Here is a 17,804-nt window from a genome sequence, read left to right as displayed (position 1 = left end):
AATTAAACTAGATGAGTAAAGTTTGATGACAAACTTTGATGTTGGCTTTTCAAAACCAGGTCTGAAAGTTTAAAAATGGCATTGCAAAGCTTGAAGTTTGAAGGTTTTGAAGTCAGAGAAAGCCAATAAAAATTATGTTAAAAATAGTTTATCAAATAGACTAGAGAAATTACATGAAAAGACCTTAGTTTAGAGTTTTGTTTTTCAACTTTCAGAGGGCTCTGATGTTCATTTTATAATGTGCATTACAAAAGAGGAATCCAAAGACTATAAAAGAGTATACAAAGGCTTTTTTTCCTGAATAACTTGTGCATAGTTAGTCTCACTTTTATTTATTTGCAATATTTAGTATGTGCATTGTGCACTTGTAATTTCTCACACGGACCTTAGTGTTTCCAAATACAATTCAACATTTTATTTCCATTTTTGACAGTAAATGTTACATGGAGTAATTGTATGTGTATGGAACAGACTACTTTATCACTTTGTGTATAATGTTGCTTAAGATTATTTTGTGTTACTTTGTTTTTATTGATAAAATATATTGCATAAAAAATGTTCTTGCAAAGTATGTTATCCTTGAGAATTTATCCATGAAGTCAATGCCGGGTTTTGGTCCTTTTCTCTTATAATTTATAACACAATATATTACTTTATAATAATTAAATAAGCAAATTAGCATTCCACAATGGGAGAAAACCCATAAAACCGGTAAGAAAAAAAAGCAGCAGTGTTTGAGTGGGAGCTTGGTCTGTGTGTCGCGATTCTAGAAGGATCTGACAGCAGTCTGCAGAGGGAGGAGCTACACATGTCGCCCCGCCCCTTTTCTACTCTCATTGGCACACAGAATGGCACCCATGGATAGCCCCGCCCCTCTCTGCAGGCTGCAGTCGGGTCCTTCATAAATCACGAGACACAGACCGAGCTCCATCCTCTCAGCATCATGAATCAGCATCCGACCCGCTCTCCAAGATTCTGTGTTTCTCCCTTTCTGTTTTTGTGTGTCCATTAGGAATATGAGAAGAAGCAGTGACCCACCCTGCTCGATTACCTGCGGAACTTTAATTAAATTATGTGGCCTAATGTTTAGAGTTGGACTTCTCGAAGGTCGCAGGTTCGAGTCTCAGTACACGCAGGAAATGTAGATGGGGGGAGTGAATGAACAGCTCTCTCATCCACCTTCAGCAACCACGACTGAGCTCCCCTTGAGCAAGACACTGAACTTTATTTTATTTAAAACATTATTTTATACCAACCCCATCAACCTCTTCCCCCACCTCTACCCCATTTTATTTAATACTGTTAATTCAAATAGGTCAACTGTTGGGAAATAATTCATTTCAAAACAACTAGAATAAATCTGAAACTTGATGTCAGTGAATGTTAATGCGGTCCTCTCTCTCTCTCTCTCTCTCTCCAACTTATTGCTAAATTTATTATTAAATTTAAAGTCTATGTGAAGAGCAATAGTGTTAGCATTCAATACACATATTGCTTATGCAATGTGTATAAAATATTATGTCCTTAATCTAGTCTTTAAAAATGCATTAATAAAGTCCAGTGATCAGACATAATTCAGTTTATGATCATAATTCAGTAAAATAGATCTAGTTATACAGTCCGTCTTTCTTCAGCTGTCCAGAAAAACTTGAAGAATGGATCATTAGATATTTATACTGTAGCCAGCACCCATTTTCTGAAAGTCATGTGCTTTATAGGAAAACCATCCATGATCGAAACAGCAGAGAGAGGGAGAGAGATGAGATGAGATTTATTTCACATTGAGTCTTTTTTATGAATCATTACTTGGTTTTAAACATTTTAAAATACAGTGCGACAAAAAAAACAACAAAAAAAAAAAACATGGAGATAATTTTTTAAGGATTAAATCAGCTTAATTCCAAGTGTTTTCTTGCTGCACTCAGTAATTCATTGAGATTCATTGCATTATTTGATTTCACAGGGCTTTAAGGAAGAAATGCTTATTTGGTGAATGATTCAAAAACAGTAATTTTTTATAAATAATTTTTTACTTCTCACTTTCATATAATTTCTCCATACAATTACCATACTTTCTCCATACAGTCCTAATTTCTTTTTAACTTGTCCCATTTCAAAATTACCATAATAAAGAATCCTTTTATTTGTATAATTTCAATTTTGTTCTTGTTATTTTTTATTACCTTGGCTCTGTCAATCAGACATGTTATACAAGTATTTTAGTGACATATATCAACTTATGCAAATAATATGCTATGCATGTATGTGTAAAATGCCAATAATATTTTTTCTTTTGATTTTGAATTGAAATATGACCAAGACATTTATAGGCAAGATTTATTTAGAAAATATATAACATATTATTGGTCATAATAATCTGCATGTTTAGTTCTGTGTTTTCATTTTTTAAGGTAACTATGGAAAATAATGTTACTACAGGGAATATAGATAAATATAGCCTCAGATATGAGCTGCCATCACAGAACACAAAAACATTGTAAACACTTGAACCAATGAATCTAATAGATCTGCAAAGAAAAAACACATGAAGGTATAACTCCATAATGCTATATTCCAAGTTTTCTATCAAAACAGTTGTTTTGGGAAATGTAATTATTCAGAGAAAATGCTGACCTGCACCCATTATAATCATGAGAGCTTCCTTTCCTTTCCAATCTGTTATTTAAAGTGAAACTGAAAGTTAGACCTGCATGTATAAATATACCCTCTGACCAGAGCTGCCATCACATCACACCTGCACATCCTTCAGGAGCACAAGACAGTAAATATAGTTCTGTGATTCTTCACATTACTCTGTTCAAACGACACAACATTACAAATGGGAGGAAGTGATTCAATACCAGGTAAGTACTGCATAGAATAATGGGATTGTCTCTGACTCTGATAACTGATGCATCTTTTAACTTAATTTACTTTTCTATTTAATCAAATGTGATCTATTCAAATGCATAAATTCAAAAAATGCATCAGTCCAACAAAATTAACTTACGATATTCAGAATTAAACGACTGCATGTAAAAGTCTATTTGAATGACTTGATTGAGTCTGCGTGGATCCTGTAGTCACTCCCAGGTGTCTGTGATTAGAATACAGACTGAACCTGCGGTATTTAACTGAACTTTAGCAGTATGGCCATACAATGTCCAAATAAGAGTGTTACATTGCAAGCATGGGCGTGGTTCTGAAACAGAAATAAGCAAATAAAATAATAGCAAATAAATAAAGTATTGTAATGATAATTACACTCACATACATGATCTATTTAATGTATGTAACATACACAAATCTAATCTGTGATTGAAGCAAACAACAGCGCTCAATTGCGCTGTTGTGGCTGTTGTGGTATACTGCAGTGGCATACACAGACCTTCGGAGGGGCAGGGGAGACCGAAAGGGCGTCGGCGATTAAATGTGCAGTACCACCTATTTAACTCGTTCTGTCTCAACATTCAGGGGGCGCTCGAACCAAGCACCCTTCTGAAAAACAAAGTGACAAAGGCCCTGTCCCAAATGGAACACTTCATGTGCACTTTCGGTCTAGCGGACTAACAGTCGCTGCGTCCGAAATCGCATACTTCCATACTATATAGCAGGCGAAAAACAGTATGCGAGGCGAGTAGTATGTCCGAATTCATAGTATTCGAAAAACAGTAGGCGAGAAGTACCCGGATGACCTACTACTTCCGCCCGAATTCCATAGCATGCATAGGATGGACACTTTACTATCCCATGAGGCCACGCGAGAGGAGGCGTCATATTCGAAAACTACTCGCATTCATACTATATAGAACGTACTGTTTTAACGGTCGAGTAGTACGTTCAAATTTAAATGTAGTACCTACTAAGCAGTATGCGATTTCGGACGCAGCGAGTGTGTTCACACCAGACGCGAATGTAATTATTCGCGCGAGTAGAGAGCAACGCAAAGACGCGAATAGAGGCGAATTCGCGCCGGGCGACGCGAATGACGCGGAACGCACGATATTCGCCTCAATCGCGTCTTTCGCGCAAGTTCACAAATTTCAACTCAAGTGGAAAATTCGCATGACGCGGTCTCGAGCAAGCCAATCAGTGAAGATGTTCTTGACAGGTCCAGTTGAATCAGACAATAGAAGAGAGCATTATTTCAGTATTTTATTAGCATGGCTACAGAGATGCTGCTATCAATAATAAAAATAATAGTAATAACAGTGACTATGTACAGTAGTAAAATGTAACACACACATTAATACAGGATCCTAACTTTACTCATGCTCCTCTGGATGGTGCTGTGAACCCAGACCCCTCGGCATTTGGCTTTCTATTGTATTTGGGACTTTTTGATAACAGGTACAAAACAGCGATTTTAGTTATCTTCACCATGGTTGATCGCGCTGTTTTTATTCGCGCGAGTGACTCGAAAAACATTCCGCGAGTAATCTAGAGCGGGATCCTAACGTTCCCTCTCGAGCTTTCATGAGACATCACAGAGACATTTCTCCGTTATGGGAACTCCTTCCCTTCCAACCTTTCCTGAAGTCCTATTGGCTCACGCCAGTCCAAATGACTGGCCAATTGTCGCGAAGTATGCAAATCGCATGCAAATACTGACGCGCTCGAGAGGCAGTATAAAATGCGGTGCACGCGACAATTATGTCAGAATCTTCTCCTTCACTTTGCTGAATAACCTAAGAATATGGCTTATAAACTATTACAGCTCACTTAAGGTTCGCTCATCAGAGGGCGGTGCCTGGATTGCCGCTCCTCTGCAGCGTTCAGGTGAGTATGACATTTTTCTTCAGATGCCAGATGAGTCCGTCTGCCCTCTATCAGTGGTGGACCATAAGGACTCATGCCGACAAAATGTCCGCATTCCTCTCACCCATAGAAACTGCAGGACATCAGCCCGGCTTCTCACATCCCCCTTCCATGGCGGAGCGGAGAGCCGAGTGTAGATACTGGAGCTAAGGGTTCTCATGTCGCCGCAGATACCGCACGACCCACTGTCTAAAAAGTGTGCAGCTCCCCGCCTGGGAGCGCTGTTCTGCCGTGTGCAAAGCAAAATCACTGGCTCCTCACTCATTCACACGATACCAGCCCCTCATCAGTGCGGCGACAACTCACCTGATGCCCCTGCTTGGAAAAGCGCACGAAGGCAAGGAGTCACCTGATGCCCCTGCTTGGAAAAGCGCACGAAGGCAAGGAGTCACCTGATGCCCCTGCTTGGAAAAGCGTGCAAAGACGAGGAGCCACCTGATGCCCCTGCTTGGAAAAGCGTGCAAAGGCAAGGAGTCACCTGATGCCCCTGCTTGGAAAAGCGCACGAAGGCAAGGAGTCACCTGATGCCCCTGCTTGGAAAAGCGCACGAAGGCAAGGAGTCACCTGATGCCCCTGCTTGGAAAAGCGTGCAAAGGCGAGGAGCCACCTGATGCCCAGGCGCGCGTCTTATCAGCCTTCCAGATTTCGCTGAACTATTACGTCAGTTATTCACGCCCCTACGAAGTGGTGCTTAACTAGGTCGTATAGCCATTCACAGTCTGTAGTGACAGGCGCAGATGCCGCCGCCCACACCGGTTAAAATGCGCGTCATGCAAGCAATGAGTCTTGTTATGACGCGAGATCGAGGTTTTCTTTGGCGCACGGCTCATCGCAGTGCAGGGACACCAGGCCCACGACCACTGCAGCCAAGACCCGGATGTGCGGAGAAAAGAGTAAAGGGACCCGGGAAGAGGCTCCCGCCCACCGTCAGCTGCCAAGCCGTCGTCCTGACAGCCTGGAGAGGAGGGAAGAGTAGCCTACACAATTGGCCCAGCCCCAAAGCTGTCTCAAAATTGTGTTTGATGTGTGTGTGGGATCATTAAAAAATGCATACATGTGCACAAAAGAGCTCTTTCCTCCTCGCTCAGTCAATGTAGCGCTGCTTGCCCCACCTCAGAGCGGTGCAGAGCCGCTGCTCACACATGTTATAGCTGCGCAGCACTCACCGGCGCATCCAACGACCAAGGAAAAAGGCTAAAACCGCTATGTCAGTCCTTGAGCGCGTGGAAAACTGTTCCGGGAATATCGCGCTGGTTACTCGGTGTGATAGAGTGATAGACTGATTCACGTTTATGCTACCTCTATACATGCGTGTTTGCTGCCTCGCACAGTAACTACTCTGCGCAGCCCTATATGCTATTGTTACTGTTGTCTGCCCTGCACTCAGTGCAGCTCCTGCTATTCAATGTCTAATTCGATTGGTGTACCATCATCATCTTATGTGTTATACTGCTGCTTAACACCGTTATCTCTGTGCAGCCCCCCCTCACAATAATGTGGCTGTTGTTGCTTCTGCCCTGTTTCTCAGCGCAGCATACGTTATCACTGACCAGATATGCAAATTTCGTATACCTGGGCCTTAGACGCTCATTGGCTTGTCTCCACCTATCGGCTGCGAGCCCGCCTAGCAAGCATCGCTATTGGTTGTGGGAATTGTGTGTTCTATCTTCGCTGAGTATGTGACTTGTACAGGCTGCTCGTAAGCCTCTCTCACGGAAGGATTGAATATCGTTCCCATAACGGAGAAATGTCTCCGTGATGACTCGTGAAAGCTCGAGAGGGAACGTCTCCGGTTACTATCGTAACCTTATGGAGGAAACAGTCCTCCATAAAATGCGCTGGACACATCTGAATATTTGGGTTGAAGTGTTCTGGAACAGTGTTGTAAATACAACTTAACCACTGATTTCTAGTCGTGTCCTCTTTTGAAAGACCAAACAAAGTAGTTTCGCTTTCACAACGAAACACACAGCATCTTCACGACATGGCGGCGGCGGCAACAACAATACTACAGCTAGAATAAATTTATGCCTTCTTTTTTTGCGTGAACATTTGGGTGGCGTTATGTAAATCTTCCCACATCGTGACATAGATATGTGGGGGCGTGTTAGAACGAGCCGTTTTAGGAGGGTGTGGTTGACTCTTAACTTTTATAAAGAATATCTCTTTGGATTTGAGACTTTAGTCTTTGTAACTTTACAGACCTTCTTTATGCACCAAGAGCTTGTAACGCTTAAAAAATTTAAATCGCATCATATGACCCCTTTAACACCAAAATATGTTTTTGCGTTAACGTTTTTAAAACATTATTAAAACCAAAAACATTGAACAGAATGCCAGAATGTTAGCAAAAGTTCTGAGAACGATCTGTGTTAGATGGGATAGATACATTCTGAGACTCAGAGATTGAGATAATACCAATTTATTGTTAAATAACTGAATTGTTTATTTAATCTATATGTTGTTGTTTTTTTCTTCACTGAACTGGATGAAGCGTGGAGGACATTTGACTGGAGGTAAGCTACATATACAAAGGTTATGTGGACTATGTAGTGTGTGGGCTATCTTATCATAGATAGTAGACTGTTCAAAGATATGGTTAATGTTGTATTTGTAGAAAGCCCAAATAGCTAAAATTATATTTAGGCCTACTGTAAAATATACATTGTCTAATACATATTTGTTTTGAAATATCTGACCTCTAAATAAATGTTTGTTGTTTAAGTTTTTTTTTTTTTTTTTACATTGAAGGACATTGTGTGCAGGCTTTTGTTCCCTTTTGGCTGGAAATATAAAATGAAGTATAACTGGTTTCAAAATATCAAACTATAAATGTATTTAAAATGGAGATTTAAAAAATAATAATTTAGAAAAATTCTGTAAATTGACTAAAATATTACATATTGACTGAATAAATAACCCCTAAATAAGAATTCTCAAACAGAAGGAGCCAGCTTTTTTTTTTTTTCATATAGTCTATCATATAGTATATTATTTTTATTTATTTAGTGTGCAGATAATTTTGTCTCTTGTCTTTTGTAGAGAGAAGGAAATGCTGAAAAGACGTCTAGAAAAGTTTACTCTGAGTAATCCAGATGTGAAAAACATGAAGATCCTGGTGGCTGGACAAATTGGAGCAGGGAAGTCCAGCTTTATTAACTCTGTCCTTAGTGTCTTTCAAGGAGAAATAGTTAATGAAGCAATAGCTGAAGATTTGGGATCAGCCGCCAGTCACAGTTCCACAAAAAAAGTAAGCATTATTTGACATCTATATTGCACACACGGTACCTGCTAAGACTGTAGGAATATGATTTAAGGAAATATAGACAACTCATCAACCAAACCAGACATTTGTTTAAAATCATAAGCATTGTGTGATATTTAAAAATATATCTTGCAATTTTTCTCTGTCTTTGTTTACAGCTGAGAGCATACCGCATCAGAAGTAAAGATGCAGATTTGCCTTTTGAATTATGTGACATAAAAGGTTTAGAACCTGAAAAAATATCTGAGTGTCAAATAGAAGACATTTTCAGCCATATTTCAGACATATTTGGCCATGTGAAGAAGGGATATAAAGTAAGACATTCGATGAAAAGTTAAAGGGGTCATTCACCCAAAAATGAACATTCACAAAAGAAGATATTTTGAAGAATGCTGGTAACCAAACAGTTGCTGGTTGCATTGACTAGAATGAGAAAAACGTGTTACACATTCTTCAAAATATTTCCTATTGTATTTAACAGAAGAAAGAAACTCATACAGGTTTGGAACTAGAGGTCTGCTTTCCCGCGGCTCTCCCGACCGGATTTTTTGCACTGCAGGATTAAATTCCCGAATAAAACGCGTAGCGGTTGGTAACTCTGGTGTAATTTGAACGGGAGCGGGCGATCTAACAATATCCCGTTCCCGACGTTCATTCAGAACAGCATATCTGCACTTTATTCTTATTGACCACCGGTACAGCTTGCGCTCAGGACTGTTGTGCACGCGCTGCGAGCATGCTTTAAACGTCACACGTTTTATTTGCAGGGTCTGTGCGCAGCATGTGCATAACGATGCTCAGAGCAGGCTGTACCTGTGGTAAATATACGGCCCTCAGACAGAACAGAGCAGAATAAGGATGGAGCAAAGTGTGGATGCGCTGTCCCTGAAGGAAGTTCAACTCGGTTGTGTTTATATTTTGCTTAGCCTATCATTTTAAATGAAAGATGTCCTATTTATTTATTTTTCTCTGCAACACTTTTCCTACTGTGTTAACAGAAAAATGTCAAATGAATTTAGTATTTTGACAAGACGAATAAAAATAGCTAATAGGCTATTTTTGTACAACCTAGATTTTTATTTTTATTGTGCTTTTATTGTGCTGTCGATGTTAAACGAATTGTATCCTGACAAGACAAATTAAAAAAAGGAATGCAATTTTTGTACATTTGTATTTGCTCTGACACTTTTTTTCCTACTGTGTTGCATAAAATATTAAACTAATTTTGTGTCTTAAGATAATTCATATAAATTCAAGTCAAAGTTAATAAATTCAAGACTCTTGACAAGACGAATAAAATAACTTACAATTTTGTGCAGACTACACTGTTATTTGTCAGCCCATCTCTCTTTCTTCCAATAGTGGAAATTTAAACGTGAGATTCTGGAAACGAGATCTAAATTTAGCGGGAACGATCGGGTCGAGACGAAAATTATTCTAAGGGGACAGCGGGTGAACAAAGAGTGAATATATAGCAGGAGCAGGTGGGTGCGGAATATAAAAAACAGTCCCACGCAGACCTCTATTTGGAACAACTTGAGCGTGAATAAATGATGACAACATTTATTTTTGGGTGAACTATCCCATTAACTACATTTATTTCATTTAAAATTAACATTTGAATGTGTACAATATCTCTCACATTTTTTATATTTTGCTTTTATTTCATAAACCTAGTTCAAGGAGAAATCACCCACAAGCGACGGTGAACATTACAATCAAAACCCTTCACTGTCTGATCAGGTATTCTGCCTAGTTTACATCATAGATGCAAGTACAATCCAATTCGCTGCAGATGATAAGATAATTACAGAGAAACTGAGGAAGATCCGCCAGACCATCAATGATAAAGGTAAAACTTTCTATGATTTTTATCTTTCTTATGCACAACACTGTAATATATAAAAGTTCCTACATTCCACATGGAAACTAGTTTAACATATGTGCATATTTGAAATACATTTCAACAATAGATAAAGGTGCTTTAAGTGAACCAATAAAAATAAAAATGCAATATTATTTGCCTTTGTTTTGGACAAAATGAGAGAAATGGAAAATGCAGGAATATATAAAAAAATGTAGATTTGTATCATTTGGATTAAAACACTTTCAGTTTTCTCATTGTAGGGATTCCTCAAGTGATTGTCATGTCTAAAGTGGATGAAGCAAGTTATCTGGTCAAAAATGATCTAAAGATGGTCTACAGAAGCCATATCATCAAAGAGAGGGTTGGTCATTTAATCATCTATACATGTTGTATGTTGTTTTCTGTAGTTTTACAAACAATTTTGCATTGTGTTTCTGTCCAGATGGAGTTGTGCAGTGCCAAAATGGGTGTTCCAGTGAGCCACATCTTCCCAGTGAAGAACTATCATAATGAGATTAACACAAACGATAATGTTGATGTTTTGATTCTCAAGGCATTTGATCAGATTGTGCGTTCTGCTGATGCAAGACTGAGGCGTGGTGATTCCAACGTAAGTTTTCAGGACTAAAATCAACAATAATAGCATTTCAAGTTGAATATTAAATGACCAAAAGTGTATCATCATCTGAATCAAGACGCATTCCATGTGCAACATAGTACAGGTTATAGCCAACATTTGACAATGATAAAAGTGACTCACACATACACACAGTATTAGAAATTGCTACACAAATTAGTTGTGTCAACTTGACAGACTTACACAATAAACTCAACAACAACAAACTCAAAATGATTTAGAAAAATAGTAAAAAAAAAAGTAATTCTATTTGAAGATTCAAATTCAATACACTTGGATTTTGTATGTAACCCATATACTTTATACTCCTGAAGGCTTCTAAGTAATATGTTAGTACTACAAACATGTTAGCTCTTCCTGTTGTTGTTGTTGCTAGCTGCCCTTTTCTGCTCTTCTTCTGCGTAATGGTAATAGGTTGTCTTTGTGCATTTTGCTCCCTATACTGAAATATTGTTCAATTATGTTTTTATTATCAACTGGCGCTACGGTTTAGCTCATTCAGCATCTACACATAATCCATTATGGTAGCAGAGAATTAACATGCTAATCAGTATTACTCAATGTAACCCTTATAATTATTCAGTACTAAATGTGATGTAAAAATTATATGCTATGCTGTTCCTATTACACTGTTTCTAACATGTCTCTTCAAGTAAGGATATTTACTCGTTAATAGCAAACCACTATCTTAAAATTCCACAGTGCATTTCTAAAGAACCCACAGTCTTCTGGTTTTGCCGTAGTGAGCTCTATGGCACAAACACTAGTCTATGCTCATCATACTCCTGAAGTAACACAATGTTTTGTGAGGCATCAAATTTGCTCCAGCTGTATGTCGCTTCATGTTACAAAAGCATCTGGTAAATACAAATTGATTTCCACGAAAAAGGCTGAATACACTCCTAACATTAATAGTTAATAGAAAATGTTATAGAATAAAAAGCCATATAAAGGATATGGAACAAATGGCAAGAGAAGGTATGCTAGCATGCTATTCCGAATTCAACCTGTCTGCATAGATATATTCCTGAAACTGTGCATCTAAATACAATCTCAATAAAAAATAACTTGTTATTGGATACTTGTTATTTTGGTGTCAATATCTGTATTTTATACAAAGACTCAAACCAACCAGCAGAGGGAATGCATGAGCTTTGAACACATCTTTGATACGCTGGTGGATGTCACAAAGAAGACTTATAAAAACCGTGGCATGATGCTAATCCTCCTCCTTCTTTCATTAACTTGTTCAGGTGTGTTTGATTTAGGCTGGAGCTAAACTCTGCAGGAAAGAGTTGCCTACAGCTGGTGAAGACTGTTAGGTCAGTGTTTCTCAACCAGGGGTCCGTGGACCCCTAGTGGTCCTTGACGTAAGGCCAGGGGGTCCGTATAAATTATGAATTTTTGTATAAATGTTGTATATTTTGACAAAGAAAAATCCAATATAGCTGATGATATGGCCAAATACTGGACAAGTCAGCTAACTTGACTGACTGTATTTCTGACTGTACTTGACTGTATTTGGTCCTCACAAAGACACAAATGATACATAGATGAGTACATTTTGTTCTGGGGGTCCTTGAGGATGGTTCTGAATTGGACTGGGGTCCGGTACGCCAAAAGGTTGAGATTCACTGTGTTAGATCAACGACATGTGAAATGGTGACGTGAAAGGACTTTATTTTACTTTAGCACTGTTGATAGTTAATGCGATAGTTAATTGTTTGTATTGATTCTACATTTTATTGTAGCTTTAGTTGTGAGAAATGAGTTGCTTCCTGCAGGGCACTTTGCTGTATTTTGCAGATGAAGGAACACAAACATAAAATGCTACAACAAAATCAAAACTACTAGTTAAATTAAGTCAGATGCAAGTGAAATTATATCATAGTGTCTCTGTTTATTCTCAGTTATACTACCAATTTTGGCATGATTTCAAAGAACCATATTATAGGTAACATTAATTGAAAAGTCTAGGCCTCTTTCGTATATGTGCTCTAGGTGGCAGTTCTTAATAATGCAATTCCAGCTCCTAAACAGCCTCTCAGTGGCCTGTTCACAAGCACATCATTTTACCTTAAGTATCAATATTCCGGTTACTTGTTGCTTCACAATATATTTCCAACAGTCTCTTATTTAATAAGTGTTTTCATTATGCTGCTGTAAATTTGTGTTGTATTTTTTATAAAGAAAATCCATAAAGCTATTTTTATCCAAAGCAACTGACAAAAAACAAAAGGTAGATTAATAAACTATTATTGCAGTTGCAAACAATGATAAGCCACGTGAAGGACATGTTTTTGAAAGAAGTATTTCCACCATTTTCAGAGTCCTATTTTCAAATTTGATATGCAATCTAGATTAGGCCAGCATGCTGGTCTTGACTTATTTATGCTGGTTTGGTGCAGATCTAGCTGGGAAGCATTTCCATGAAAAAAAAAAAGATAACTTGACCCCTTCAAAAAACTGAGCTGCATTCAAAGTAAGATTTGAATTTATATTATGAAATTAATGAACGAAGTCTGTAAGCAACAAGCAACACCCTAACACTCACCCAGAAAAGCCTAGCAACTGATTAGCAACCATCTAGAACACAGCTCACTGGAATAATGTTACTCTATCTGTATTTTTGCAAAACTTCAAAAACGTACGCATAATTCATTGCAGCTTTTGCATATGGAACATACATCAATGACACAAAACAAAACAAAAATATGTGCATACATTGATTACAGGGGCAGATTATCAATTAAATGACCTCAAAATACTTTAATATAATGCGTAGTGCATTAGCAAATGTATTTTATTGTTTGCATCATTAGTTCCCAACCATGTTCCTGGAGTTCCCAGCACGGCACATTTTGCATGTCTCCTTAATCAAACACACTTCATTCAACTCATCAGTTCATTAGCAGAGACTCTGAAATTGGTGTCAGACAAAGATGTTCAAAGTGGTTGTGGCTAGAAGGGATACAGCTACAGCTGGAAAGTCACAAGAAATAAAATTTTCTTCCGATTAGATTGTTTTTATTTTTATTTTTATTAACGTCTACACCTACCCCAACCCTAAACCTAACCCTTACAATAATGCAAATATAGTGTTGTGACAAAAAAATACGCAATATTGATGTGTGTATGCCCAGTGGCACAGCTGTATCCTTTCTAGCCTCAACCGTTCAAACTAGTGCTGAGGAGGCTCCAGGAATGTGTTTGGGATGCCGAGTACTGTCAAACTCAATAAATGAGCTCCACGTATAATAGAAGCAAGCTAATTACTAAATATTATTTGTATCTTGCATGATATTCTATTTGTGTTTAATTGGGAATGAAGCAGCATGAATGTCGTTCAGCTCTCTTCTTCTGTTATCATTATAACACACAGGTCTGTTTCTGTTCATATTTCAGATTCTTTTATTCATATAATTGTCATTTTGAAACAATGTTGCCACATCGGTCATTTTAAATGTATAAAGAAATGCTGTATTCTCTCTCATGATTTCAAACAGAACTAATGAAGCAATATACAGAATGTATAAAAATGTCATAGATGCTGAACCGGTCCAGGTGTATAATAAAGCAGAGCTCTGTTAATGTCATAACAAATGTGTCACTTTGTTTCACAGCATTTTCTTGTATGGGCTCTAGGTGACACTGTTTTATAACACGATTCCAAACAGAACCTAAACAACCCCTTAGTGCTTGTCACTTTTCTCCAGTAAATATTTATATTCTGGCTATTTGTATAAAAAAATATTATCAGTGTCTTACTATAAAAACAGTTCATATTTTGTCAAATAATATTTTGCATTTGTTAATTTAGCAGATGCTGTTTATCCAAAGCAACTTATAAATGAGAGAAATACGGGCAAGAGTGATGACAGAAAAATCTTAGACAGTGGACCCAATTTTAGGATCTCATTTGGAATTTTCTATGATCTTATCACTTGGCTAACACACTTTATTCCTAAAGGAACCGTTCACTAAAAAAATGAAAACCCTTCAGGCTGAATTTCAGTGTCAGTCCTGTCCTGATCCAGTTCCTCTCTCCAATCACTTTCATTCTCATCATGTCAAAAGTTTTTAGAAAATCTTTTGTATAGGCCAGAGCTCTATTGTTTCCCGTTTGCTCTCTTCTTGATGTTTTTCAGTGTTTGGACTTTTCAAGCTCATTGATTTCTCTCAGCTTCTCTATCAGAAATATGCAGGAGTGTGAGCAGTGAATCCGTATTGAGGACGATTTTTGACACACACTTGATTTCAGCCTCTTTAACAGCCGTCAGGGCATTTACGACACATTCCATCAGAGTGTGTGAAGAGTAAGACAATGTTTTCAGAAATATCTCTTCCAAATAAAGACTGAACAACATTATATAAACATAAAAACATTATATAAAGAGTATTGGTTTGAGAGAAGTGTTACTTGCTTGTGACCAGGTTGTCAAACAATAGGTAATACGTGAAAATATCTATGAATGCATAAGCATCTTCGCAGCCTTAGTTGACATGTCCGTAGCTGCGGATGCAAAATAGCCTTCTGGCTAATTCTGGCACATTGTATATTTATGTATTATTGATGTACATTTTCCCTGTCAAATAAACCTGAAAAAATGTTGCTTCAATAGCGATTCGATTCCATGAGTGTCTCCATATCCTGGAGTGTCGATGACTGTTAAATCGATTGAACTCTCTTGTAGATAAAACCCATAAACAGTGATGGTTTTATGGGGTTTGTTTTTGTCTCTCTCCAAATGTCATTTTTCTATATGGTTCAAATTGATCCAAATTGTCTCTCCTTGTTTGCAGACGGTATCGAGCAGGATTCCCATCTTCAATTAAGATGCTTCTTTTGATGAGATAATTTATGTTCTGTATGTAAAGCATATAAACAATAATAACAATAAAGATGGATAGAGCTCCTCACCTGAATCCAGATTGAAACTTCAAGCTCAACAAAGATCTGTTCCAGAAGTTCCAGACTGAATCTTTCTGAACAACCAAGGGTTGGTGAGTTCCACTCTATCCAAAAGAACCTTTAAGACCAGTACAAATGTGTTATCCTCTGCGCCGTCAGAGAAGAGTTAACAGACAGCTGTAGGGTTTGGTTAACTAAGTTATCCTCTAAAATATTTATTTTAGAGATGAAGGTTATCCTCTGTTTCGGCAGGGAAGAATTAGTTATCCTCTGTTAAGACAGGGAAGATTAACATTACGTGTTAATATTTGTTATCCTCTGGTTCGGCAGAGAAGAATTGGTCACCGTCAGTTTTGGCAGGGAAGTTTAGCATAAAGTGCTAGTAAATTTGTTATTTGCTTTGCTTTGCCAAGGAAGCTTAACAATAGTTGATGTGTTAACAAGCGTACCCTCTGTTGATCAGAGAAGTTTTAGTGTTTTGTTTGTGTGGTAACAAAGAAACTCACAAAATGTTTAGAAAGAATGCTAGACTGATCCCCACAACTGAAAAAGGTGGTCGGATAGCGAATTCAAATCACTGTTAGGAGTGCAAATGAACCTAATAGTCACTGAGAAAGTTAGACAAGAACTAACTCAGAAATATGAGATCCATCCTGACAAGACTTGGTCTGTAGATGAGTGTAAAAAGGTACTAGGAGTATGTATACGCAAGAACAATGTGAAAGGCATTATCTGCTGCCACAGAGAATTTGGTTTAGCGCTAGCTACACAACAGTCTCAGCGTAACTTAAAGCTAGAGGAACAGAACAAAGAGCTCCGTGCTAGAGTATCCTCTTTGACTAAGAAAATGAACCACAACAAAGCTGCAGAAAAAACTGATGTGGAAGAAGTTAGTCAGCCTGATAACAATTATCCTGACTTACAAGCTTTCTTTGAAACAGATGTAGCCATCCAATCAGTAACTGATGTGCCTGTAGATTCAGTGAAGGTATGTGGCGCTACGAGAAGATCTCAGGGATTTGAGGGAATTGAAAGTGTTCCTCCCAACTCTTCTGTTGTCCAAGTACAAGCTGTTGCCATAGCACTAGGACCTAAAGATATAGAGAGACTCTCCCAGAGCTTACCCTCAGCACGCACAAATTTTTCTGAATTTAGAAGAGCATTGATCAGCAAAATGCGTCTCTACGACATGTCGTTAGCAGAAGTCACACAGCTGATGTCACAAATTCTAACTGAATCTGAATTCAACAGTTTTGAGTCTGCTGTTACTTCTGAACTACAACATGCCAGTAAAGGCGATCTGAGAGAAGGTGTTTTGAAAATTCTAAAGAATATCATGGGACCCAAAATAGACTGGTCCAGAATCACTAATTGTGTGCAAAGGAAAGAAGAAACTGTGAGTGAATACACTGAAAGGTTTTGTCAGTCAGCTGCAGCATACAGTGGAATAGCTGACACTCCAGAGAAGGTACTGGATCATAAAGGACCACTAGTTCGAGCATGGTTTGATGGCCTTTTATCAGAGTACAGATCTGCTTTGCCATTCTTAGATCTAACCTGGTCCACTGGAAGTTTGCAAAACAACTTGGACAGGTTAGCTACATGGGAAAGAGACTCTGATGTTAAAGCCAGAGTAAAGATTGCAGCAGTATCCTTTCAGGTCAACACAGAGAACCGACAGAGACGTAAAAGTCCTAAGAGGGAGGGCAGTTGTCATTTCTGTGGTAAACCTGGACACTGGATGAAAGAGTGTAGGAAAAGCAAGAAGACATTAGGAGAAATGAACAGCTTTACTCAGCTCCTACTCAGTCTACTTACTACTTTGAAGCAGCCCCTCCCCACTTCACCGAACTGTTGGAGCAGCTTGCTCAGGTGTTAACTGTTAAGGCTGTGAATGCTTAATTTCCCCTGTAATCCATCACAATGACAAAATTATTTTTGTGAAAGGTAGCATACAAGAGAGATTGATTTTTGCTTGATACAGGTGCAGTAATTACAGTAATTCCTACAAAATTGGCTAACAGACAGACTGTAAACGTAATGTGCCCTCATGCAGTGTCCGCACTAATGAATCAAGCAAAAGTCACTTTTGTCATCTCCTCTCGTTGGGGAAATTGGTTAACAACCCTCACAGCCCTGAACATTGTTTTACAGCGTGCGTCAGTCACGAACCCATCCTCATGTATGATGTCTGCAATGACTGAAGTTGTGTTAGAGGATGAAGGAGAAATGATTCATGATTGTGTTACACTTACATATGCACCACGAGTGAAGTAACAGAAACTCCCATAGAGAATGCAGAATT

General features: G+C 38.2%; 1 protein-coding gene across 1 annotated transcript; it reads left to right on the top strand.

The window, feature by feature from the left end:
• Positions 1-7,290: 7,290 nt before the first annotated feature.
• LOC107573710 (interferon-induced protein 44-like) lies at positions 7,291-15,423 on the top strand (the record flags this gene model as incomplete). Its single annotated transcript, XM_016260154.1, has 7 exons — positions 7,291-7,334; positions 7,861-8,068; positions 8,242-8,397; positions 9,827-9,935; positions 10,211-10,311; positions 10,393-10,560; positions 15,391-15,423. Coding segments are annotated over 7 exons (819 nt in total), but the record flags the coding sequence as incomplete, so codon positions are not given.
• Between the last annotated feature and the right edge of the window lie 2,381 nt (positions 15,424-17,804).

Source organism: Sinocyclocheilus grahami, unplaced genomic scaffold (genome assembly GCF_001515645.1).
Source record: "Sinocyclocheilus grahami isolate Dianchi unplaced genomic scaffold, SAMN03320097.WGS_v1.1 scaffold2013.1, whole genome shotgun sequence".
NCBI classification, from domain to species: Eukaryota; Metazoa; Chordata; class Actinopteri; order Cypriniformes; family Cyprinidae; genus Sinocyclocheilus; species Sinocyclocheilus grahami.
The sequence above is the reverse complement of the archived record's forward strand: the minus strand, read 5'-3'. Positions and strand labels throughout refer to the sequence as shown.